This window comes from Hyperoodon ampullatus (genome assembly GCF_949752795.1).
Source record: "Hyperoodon ampullatus genome assembly, chromosome: 3".
Taxonomy (NCBI): Eukaryota; Metazoa; Chordata; class Mammalia; order Artiodactyla; family Ziphiidae; genus Hyperoodon; species Hyperoodon ampullatus.
In genome coordinates this window covers 8,695,008-8,705,228 of record NC_136916.1, presented here as the reverse complement: position 1 = coordinate 8,705,228, position 10,221 = coordinate 8,695,008, and the positions used below count along the sequence as shown (strand labels likewise).

Sequence of the window (10,221 nt, the reverse complement as noted above, 5' to 3'; positions counted from 1 at the left end):
GCCGGCACACAGGCAGGAGACAGGGGCGTTCAGTTAAAGTAATTTATTGTATTCTTCCAGAACAGACATAGAGGGCGTCTTGGGAATTGATATCACAGCACGTGTTACACACCATTTTCACAACTAGCCTTGTGTTGAATTTTTTTTAAAGAACATAGTAATCTTAAAAAAATCTAAATATTTACATATTAATAAAACATATATACAGAAGATTGAGACCTTATCCATAGGTATGGAATAATTCTTTTTTTTTTTTTTTTTTGCTAAGAAAGCCTATAAAAAGGATTTCTGAATAAAGTCTGAACAGTAGTCACAGTTCAGTAAACACAGTTTTAATTTATAAAATATGGTTTTACAGTTGCAGTTTTATGCCATGTATTTCCAATCTGTGAATCCATTGCACATATTCGAGAGGCAAACAATCCCCACCCACCCCTCAAGTAGTGAAAAATTCAAGCTCTCGCCCAGTCTTGGCAGGAAGTGCTTTGAAGGTTCATGGTGTATATTTAACAGATTCCACAGCTGTAAGGTAAATGTTTCTACTTTTATTCACAATGTATTCATCTTACTGTAACAGAGTTGAAAGGTCACTAATTAATCTTTTCAATTCCCTTGAGAAAGACTTCCTTCTGAGAGGCAGAAGACAAATTTTAAAACATATCTTGTAGCAAAACAAAAGCCTGGGTTCACAGTGCTTCATTAGACTCCTGGATGAACAGAGAGGCTGGTGTCAGGGAAGGGGTTACTAACTGGCCTGAAATCGAAAAGGCTAGCTAAACCTGTGATGGAAACCATTGATCTGAACCTTCCTTGAGGCTCCGAAAAGAAGATAAAAGACACACGTGTATGAGATGTATCTGTCTAGCAGGTGGATTGATTCCATAAGCCACGCCTAGACCAGCTTTGTCACATCACAGGAATGCCTCCTATGGTCTTGGGTTGATTAGCTGGTCTTTAGTGGGTACTGACTCCCCCTAGAGCGCCCCTCCTAGCCCAGGGCTAGCTGCCCCGAGTGACGTGATGGCACAGGTGCCTGGGATGGGGTAGTCAGGAACTGAGGTTCCCGGCTTGGCCAGCTCATTGATGGCTTGTTGCCCGGCGCTGGGCAACCGTGATCCTCATTCCTCCTTAGCTGCCTTACCACAAACCGAGGGAGTGGGACTAACAGTAACTCTGAGCTCTTACACTCTCCGATTTGATAAAGTAAGTGCTAGGGACGCGTGTTAAATGGTAGCACAGCATTTTCCCTCCCCACGCCCCGGGGGTCTGGTGTTTCTACTGTCCAAATTTCTTTCAAGCCAACTTTTGGCCTTTGGGTCAAGTGCCAAAGATTCACGGTAATTTGCTTTATACAATAAATGAAGTGTAAATGCAATGCCTCCAAATAAACAGGTATTTTAAATTCACCACCTTACTAGAGAAAGGTATCTGGAGGCAAATATCTCTGTGAAACAAATACCCACATGCCAAAAATATTTCTTTAAAATGAATCCACATTTTCACTTGTTGGTTTTATAGAAAGTGGGGGGGCAAGTGTACCAGAGCCACGTGAAATATACAAGATCAAGTACATTTGTGGCCAGTTGCCACATGATGCCACAACCCTGGACCACTCAGCTAAAACCATCTGTTAAAACAGTTGTCAGGTGTCATGTGGATAGCTGGTTACTTTGAGCTTCTCACCTTTTAATTAGTTATTTTGTCGCTGTGTCGACACAACCTATGTGAAAGATTTTTCTTTCCTAAGAATTTACGTATCGTTTGCACTTACCAGTGACAAATGGTTATTCTGGGGAGAAAATGATGCCACAAATTATTTCATCTAATAGATCAGAGCTGTCCTGTCTCCCAAGACAACTTTTCCATCTTCTAAGCTGGTGAAGATTCTAATTAAGTTTGGCCTTCAACACTGCTTCCTTGGTCCGGAAAGAGCCATTCTCCTCTATACTGCAACTAAGCAATTTACATTAAAATAAATATGCTTCAAAACTCTATACCATATTAACACTGAATGAAAAAAAAAACAGGGAAAATAAAACTGCTTCTTTTTCATGGACACTGAACCAACCCAGTGATATGCTGGACATTTAAAGGCTGAGAATTCAACTCTAAAGATGATTTTTAAAAATCTTAGACCAAATTGGAGGCTTGATGATCACACATTACAAAGAAAGAATATGAAAACTATTCAAACGTGACGAGTCAGCTTCACAGAACGCCCACACTTTGCAGTAACCTGAAATGCTAGTGGATCTTTGAGGAAATTCCAATGGAGGAGATGCGTGCGCTAAGGAGAAGTGTCGCTAAAGGAAAGTCTAGGCAGTGAAAGCTGTCTCTGTGTCTTCCGTGTTTTCTCTCCTGGTGTCAAATATATTACCTACAACAGAGACAAGAAAGTGAAGGGGGGCCACTTCTCCAAGGAAGAGTTGTATGCTTTTCTATGACACGGCCAGACGCAGGACCTCATTGGTGAGGTGTCTGCGTTTCACCTCTAAATCAGTATTTTTTAGCCAAGGCTTTAGGTGTGCCGAATGAGTAATTTTAGCCATTAGAAATCTGTAATGATGATTTTTACAGGAAAACCCATGAATGTGGGTTCCTATTAGAGTATGTTCATATCTATCATCCAGGAGTAGAAAATGGCTAAATAAAATATGATATGACCTGTAAGACGGAATATAGTGCAGCTATTAAAATAATGTGTATGGAGATTTGTAATAAAATGGGAAACGCTTGTTAGGTGGTAAAACAAAACAGAACAAAACTTTAAGAAACAAAATTGGATGGATTTGACCTCCATTATATAAATTTTAAAAATATAGAGAAAAGTCTGGGAAAAAACACCCAACAATAATGGTTGTCTCTGGGTGGTAAAAGTAATTTACATTTTCTTCCTTACACTTTTCTGTATTAATTTCTAAAAAGTGTGTAAAAGAATGCCAATTTATGAGCAAAAAATACTAAGCCTAGGTGCACTCTGCACTATTCTATTTCAAATCCAGAAGCCTCCTTTAAATTTTAGTACTGTTTCGATTTTATTCTCTGTACTCTTTTTCCCCCAAAATTGTTCCCTTATGGTGGTTTTTCTCCTTTATCAGAGCTCTGTCTCCACCCCTGGGCTGTAGAAGCCTCTGCCTCTGGTCTGAGGGTGGGATTTGTTCACCAGAACCTAACTCAGTGCTGACTCCTGGCATCGCTCAAAAACACTTACTGACAGGGCTGAGGGAAAAGAAATTAAGAAAATATGTTTTTCCACTAGAAAAATCTGTATCCATTTTTGTTAAAACTAGACAAACAGAAGTTTGCTTAAGTGTTAACGGACTGAGATAAATGTCCTCTGACGCCTGACTGTAACCGTGGCCTGGTCGGTTCTGGTTCATAGAAACACTTGGGGATTTATACCCCGTCCTACCCCTTCCCAACACACATGAATCTGGAAGGAGAAAAAAGACCTTAACGAGGTAATAAAGGCACTGTTAAATCTTTAAAAAGGACCAACTGTTGCCAGCTCAGACAGACCAGATGAGGAAGGTCTGGCCAGTGAGTCTCCCATCCAGGGAGGAAGCTGCATGGACGAGAAAGGTGGAATTCATCCCTCGGACGGTCTCATGAAGGAGACACGTAAAAGGAGGGAGGACTAAGTCGTGGTGCTGTGATCAGAGACGCCCCAGACTGGGATTTTACGTGAGAGGCACTCCAGAGACATGCCAGTCTAGTCAAGATTGTTTAGTTCCATTACTGCAAAATTTGGGCACCAATCCGTGACTTCTCTTCCCCTTTTCGAGGTGATAGGTGGTATTATTTATCATGCTGTTTAGTGATTTGTATCAAATATCTATCAGGAGTCTAGTGAAAAAACCTGCGGGAGATGTCCTACTATTGTCCTCCTTAGGGCCTCACAGCCTTGGGTAGGGTCTTCTTGGGAAGAACCCGAGAGCTGAAGCTGCAGCGGACTTCAGGCTGACTTACGACAGAGACACTCTAACTGTGAAGACGGGGTGACACTGAGATGGAATCCTAAAGGGATTAGTACATCCATCACCTCTCAGGATCTTTAGGAAACATGCAGAGAAGGTGTAAGAAAGCTACGCGGTGGATTGGCTGGGAGTTGAGAGGCCTGGGCTCCGGCCAGGCCACCAACCAGCTGTGAGACCTTGAGAAAGTCATTTAGTGTTTCTGGGCCTCAGGCTTTTTTACCTGTAAAATAAAAGGACTGGATAAAAAGAAGGGACGGGACTAGAGGATCTCTAACATGCCTTCTTTCTCAGATTCCTTGAAATTCTTTTCAGTTCCATGAGGTGGTTCTACCATCCTGTATTCAGTTTTCTCATCTGAAACATCTCTCTGCCTCCAACTTCAGACAGGAAAACGCAAAGGTACTATTTCAAGGGGAATGGTTTTCCAATAATAATACTTCTTAAAAGCCCACTGTGTCAGATGGTGGCCAGGACGGGCAGTGCAAATGTCCTGGGGTCATGGGGGCTGATGGGGGAGGAACCCTAGAAAGTACAACTAGAACAGCAAGGTGTTCCTCCATTAGTTTCATCATTAGTAGCAGTGCTTCATGCGTCTACCTGGAGTGGGTGGGAAAACACTGAGTTGAGCTTTTTCATTTACAGGGTTTTTTTGGCGGGGGGGCAGTGTGTCTGGGTTTGGTTGTTAGAGAACCTTCAGGTATTTTGAGGGAAGTGAATAAAGAGTCTTGAGACCAACTGAGGGGACAAGCTCTTTGTCACATGGCTCACTGATCAGACACCTGTCCCTCAGGCTCTCGGGTGAGAACTGACGCAGAGGGAGGAGCCCCGGGTCGGAAGGATTACTTGAGAGTCAAATAAGAAGTCGGAATTAAGTCTATGGCTTAACCCTGCAGCAGGTGTGGCAGTGACATGGTGTATTCAGCTGATCGGGTTACAACGTTAGGAATGTGCCACCCAGGCTAGATGGATCGGCACATTCAATCCCTCGCTTAAAACGCAGTATTCATCGGGTGCCCGTCATAGGAAGAGCAGTGACACTGCCTCTCAAAGCTTTTTGCGAGGGAGGTGAGCGCGGCCAGAACGCGTGTGAATTTCGTCATAAAGTGGATGATCCCTGATCTAAACAGAAATGTCATTTCATGTTAAAATATATTTTTTTAATGTCCCAGGGCTTGGGGAGGCAAAATGTTGTGACACTAAGTTCTTAGGACTTGCTCTTCTGAGGTTATCAGGCAGATGAAACAGAATGTGAGAAAACTGTAGCTTTTCATATTCAGTGTGCAAAATCTCTCTGAATGCAGGGCACTGAGCTCCTCTGATTACTAGGGGTTGGGCCTCTTACAGAAGCAGTTTGCTCAAGCATCTGCATCTCTGATGTTAAAAACATTTTCAATGCAAATATTCTCACGTGCTGTATTTTCCAGCAAGTGATGAAAATGGAAATGTGTTTTACCTGTTGGGGGTAGAGAAACGCAGTCCAGCCGTTCATCACCGTCAGCTGCCTCTGCTGGGTACAAACATGAAACACAAATGTCATTAGTTTCAGTGAGCTCATTCATTCTGCCGAATAAGGGAATACAATTTAGAAACTCCAGCATACATAATAGTTTTCACCTTTCTTTTCCCTTCTCAGCTTCAGCCAGTTCACATTAGAGATTTTAGTGCCATGATTTAAATATTTTTAAAATGATGATATAAAATCCATTTTCCTCTACTAAAATTTTTTATATCTTAGGAACCTTATTCTATCAGTCATTGATGAGTTCAGTTCATTTTCGCTTATTTATATAGGCTTAAGTATCCACCCAGAATCTGGCGTGAATTGTTTAAATATAATCGTTGAAGGCATGGAGGCCGGTGAATTCCTGTGGTAGAATTTTACTTGTCATCCTCAGAACCATTCTAGTGGGGCAGGCTTAGGACAGCTTGGGGATGAACCTTTCTTTGGAGATGACTGGAAATTCAATCTAAAATCGGCATTAATTTAGTCATGAATAAAATCAGAAGGAGTAAGCGTTTCTTCAAATGATTTGTCCCTTCTGTGCTTTAAAATGCAAAACTTTGCTCATCTCTGATATATTTCCATCTCCTGAAGAGTTTTCCAAAGGTAGATCCTTCCATCACAGAAAACCTTCCAGCAAGTACAAGAAAGAAGGTGCCCATACGTTTCCTGATAAGTGTTGGGCTTGTCAGTTTCCCCAACGTGCTGTGGACAGGCCAGAATACTCCGCGGCTGCTGGGATCATTCTGGACCTGCTCCAAATGTCCCAGGACTGCCGCCCCCTTGGAAGTTTCCTGCATGTGTGCCTGTGAGGCCAGTCAGGTGAGGGCTGCCCCGTGTAACACGTTGTAATGCTGAGTTGCTGGAAAGCAAACTAATGGTATATTCTTATTTTGACTGCCGTGGCTTTAAACACAATCAGGGTTCAGAGATGGATGGAGACGTTCAGAGATTTCCCCTGGTTCACCCCTCCACCATCCTGCCCTCAGACTGCCACACGCTGGCCGTGGTGAAAGAACCTCACCTGCTAAATCCACCACAAAAACACCGAGACAGAGTAGTCAAGACAAGTTTTGGCTGGAGAGGACAAGCAGCCATGACCCAGCAATCCCACAACTCGGCATATACCCTGAGAAAACCATAATTCAAAAAGACACATGCACCCCAATGTTCATTGCAGCACTATTTACAATAGCCAGGTCATGGAAGCAACCTAAATACCCATCAACAGACGAATGGATAAAGAAGGTGTGGCACATATATACAATGGAATATTACTCAGCCATAAAAGGGAATGAAATTGGGTCATTTGTAGAGACATGGATGGACCTAGAGACTGTCATACAGAGTGAAGTAAGTCAGAAAGAGAAAAATAAATATCGCATATTAACGCATATAGGTGGGATCTAGAAAAATGGTACAGATGAACCAGTTTGCAGGGCAGAAATTGAGACACAGATGTAGAGAACAAACGGTACGAATTGGGAGATTGGGATTGACATATATACACTAGTATGTATAAAACAGATAACTAATTAGAACCTGCTGTATAAAAAAAAATAAAATTCACCACTAAAAATTATGTTGTAGATGCATGTTTAATACTGCATCAAACATTCCAGTCAAGCTATGGGATAAATGGTAAGATTAGAATTCTATAAATAGGTTTATGGACAAAAGACAGGACATACTAAAATGTTAACAGTGTTTCTCTCTGGATGAAAAGCTTATGGGTATTTAAAATTTTGTTCTTTGAGTTTTTAAATTTTTCTTATATATTTAAAAAATAACAAACATGTTATTTTTATATTTAGAAGATACTGTTCTCTTCTGATTGGCTTAAGTGAACTCGAATAGGAAGATGAAGTACACGGTAGTTCTTTCATTGTCTGGGATTTATTTATTTATTTATTTATTTATTTATTTTCACTGTTCAAGGTTTATTTATTGTTTTAGTTGGTATAACACTTAGATAGCTGGCTGCATTATTTCCGACGATTTTTCTTTTTTACATCACGTGGCAATGTACACTATTCTGATACATAAAATAAGATTCTTTAGAACAGTTATGCACAGGACATGCAACACTGGATTTATCATCAATCCCAGGATGTGATTAATTGGAGAAAAAAAAGTTGGGCTAGGCATCTTGGCTAAAGGAACCAGAAGATTTAAAAGATTCTTCAGTAATAATAATAATAATAGCTATGATAGGCATCACCATTTACTAAATACCACCTACTGAGCAGTTATCATATGCATTCTGTCAGCTAACCCTTGGCAACCCCTACAAGGCAGGTCTATCTTATGCCCATTTTAAGAAATAAGGCAATGGAGACAAACAGATGTTAAGACGTACCAAGGGTTTGACCCAGGTTAATGCCTGGGCTTGACCTCTTCGCTATGTATAGTCCAACTATAAATCACATGCATCACTATAAGCTACAATTGTAAAACTTCAAGTTTTAGTTCATTAGACACTTTAGTAACTTTCTCTACCTTCCATGAAAAGCGGCTTTTCATTTAGTGATGACAAAAATCAGTTCTGGGTGTAAGTTGATCTTCCCTTTGTAATTCAGCTCTCCTCACTTTAAAAAAAACAGGCCTGTGCAATTATGTGCTTTACTAAGAACCAAACATACACAACCCCAAATCTGTAAAGGATTATGTATAAATGAGTAGCTGCCCGCTGCACAAACAGGGCCAAGTGTTGTGGATGAAGAACATGACTGTTAAATTTGATTATAACATCTGTCTGTAACGACAAGCTCACAATCTTTCTTCTCTGGTGACAGACAAGTTGTGAAATTTGGGAAAGATTAAGCAAGTCCAATAAAAATTTAACAGCAGCAACAGCTTTACTCTTAGATCCAACACAAATTAAAAAATTGTGATTTTGCGCTGAGGAAATAATCTAATGAAAATGATAAAAATCCACACCAGAAAAGGAATCATTCCAGTTATTGAAAAAAAATTATTACATGTGATGAGAGCCCCAAATGAATTTCTATTTGGATTCACAGAACAACCTTTCAAATCTGTGAGGGGCACTTCCTTTTTCTGGAGGCTTCGTGGGCTGCCTTTAGCAGCGAATTGATTACTTGCCCAGGTAGAGTCTGTACCTTATTCCAGGAAGTGAGCCAGATATGATAAATAAGACTGAAGCTGTGGAATATCCATGAGACGCCATATTGTCATTTAGACAGAGAAGGAGACAAAAAAAGAGCAAGCAATAGCACTGACCCTGGCCCCTCAGTTCTCATCCGCATGACGACAGTAACGCGCGCGGCTCCAGTTCCAGTTTGCTGGGATCCCACTTCTGTGCCGCTTGGGGAGAAAGAGGTGGGACAGGATTTGACAAAATTGGGAGACAAAGCCTATTTGGCAGGTCACTGTGGATGTGCTGTCATCTTGCTCTTGTGTGGTCTGTGTGTCAGGGTTAGTTTTGACCTTCAGCCACCTTCGCCTTCTCAGACGCTAATGGAACCTGCTAGACAGGCTGGGGAAACCTGCCAAGGTGCCAACCACAACTCTCTAGGCAGAGAATCTAAACCCAGTGTCAGAGTGGAAGCGTCCTCAATCAAATGAGATGATGACTCCAGAACAGGGTAGACGATCATCTGAGCGGGTGAGACGCTCCACAGGAGGCGGGGGGAGACTGCACCCCGTTCTGTACCAACAGGCACACGAATTGCTAATCCAAACCCTGAGATGGTTAAGAAACGTGCTCACTGGCCAGTCTACTTAGGGGAAAGAGACAGGAACGTGGAGGAAGGTCCCCACTGTGTGCACGTGTATGCTGTGGGGAAGGGAGTGGAGACCAGAACTTATGATAATAACTGGTCTCAGCATCTGACAACAGAAAAAAAAAAAAGGTGTGTTTATGTATAAAATACATACAGGAGGGGAACAACATTGCAACAGAACTTGCTCTTCTAGTCACGTGGCCTCTGGCAGCAGAGCCACTCCTGTGTCTCTGAGAACAGTCTTCTCCAATATACTCAGTATACGCCAAACGCTCTGCTCCCCACGTTATGTCTTCCACCTTCAAAGGTGACTCTTCAAATGGAAACTTTTCAGCTCCTTTAGAGACTCTTAATCACTCTCCTCAGCTAGAGGCACAGGTTCTGGGACACCAAGCCCTCTTCCTGCTTCCTCTGGGTTGTCTCTGAAGCCCCTCAATCAGTAACATCCGGATCCTGAATTTATACCGTCCTTTTCCCTCAAGCTCCCGAGGAGCTCCAAGCATTTCCCACGTCCTGCCACCACCCCCTGTGATGCAGGAAGAGGTCCTAGGTAGAGGAAGAAAGTGCAGATTTGCTAGAAGCGGGTGGCACAGCTGGGGCCAAGGCGCAGGGACCACAGGGCAGCTGGTGGAGGGATCCTGGCCACTCTGGCCCTTTGCCTTTCCTTCGGACTGAGTATTACATTTCAGTCTCTTCACTCTGACAAATCTTAGATCTCTCTGATACTGTATTTAGTGTGTTTGTTTTTTGGGTTTGACAACTTGCTCTGAAAAGCAACAGGTAGGTACAAGTTCTCACATACTCAAAATCACCAGGATTGCTAGCGCAGAACTTAGGCAACATAAGACCACCTTAATACTTAACTAGCAAGGACACCGCTCAGCTTATACTTGAAAATAAAGCTGAGGAGACACGCACCCAGCAGGACACCAGTGCTTCCTTAATGAGGGGTTACTCGCGGGGTGCTGTCTTTTATAACACCTGTCAGTCAATCAGC

General features: G+C 42.2%; 1 protein-coding gene across 2 annotated transcripts in view; it reads right to left on the bottom strand.

The window, feature by feature from the left end:
* Positions 1-401: 401 nt before the first annotated feature.
* BEND7 (BEN domain containing 7) overlaps positions 402-10,221 on the bottom strand; it is a gene marked incomplete at both ends in the record, with an annotated part of 76,694 nt that continues 66,874 nt past the window's right edge. Inside the window, 2 exons of one of the 2 annotated variants that reach the window (XM_079698928.1) lie at positions 402-522; positions 5,431-5,484. In XM_079698928.1, the coding sequence (XP_079555054.1) occupies positions 494-522; positions 5,431-5,484 (83 nt within the window). Of the gene's footprint in view, positions 523-2,315; positions 2,378-5,430; positions 5,485-10,221 lie in introns of those variants that run through there. The other variant, XM_079698927.1, reaches the window with a different exon arrangement.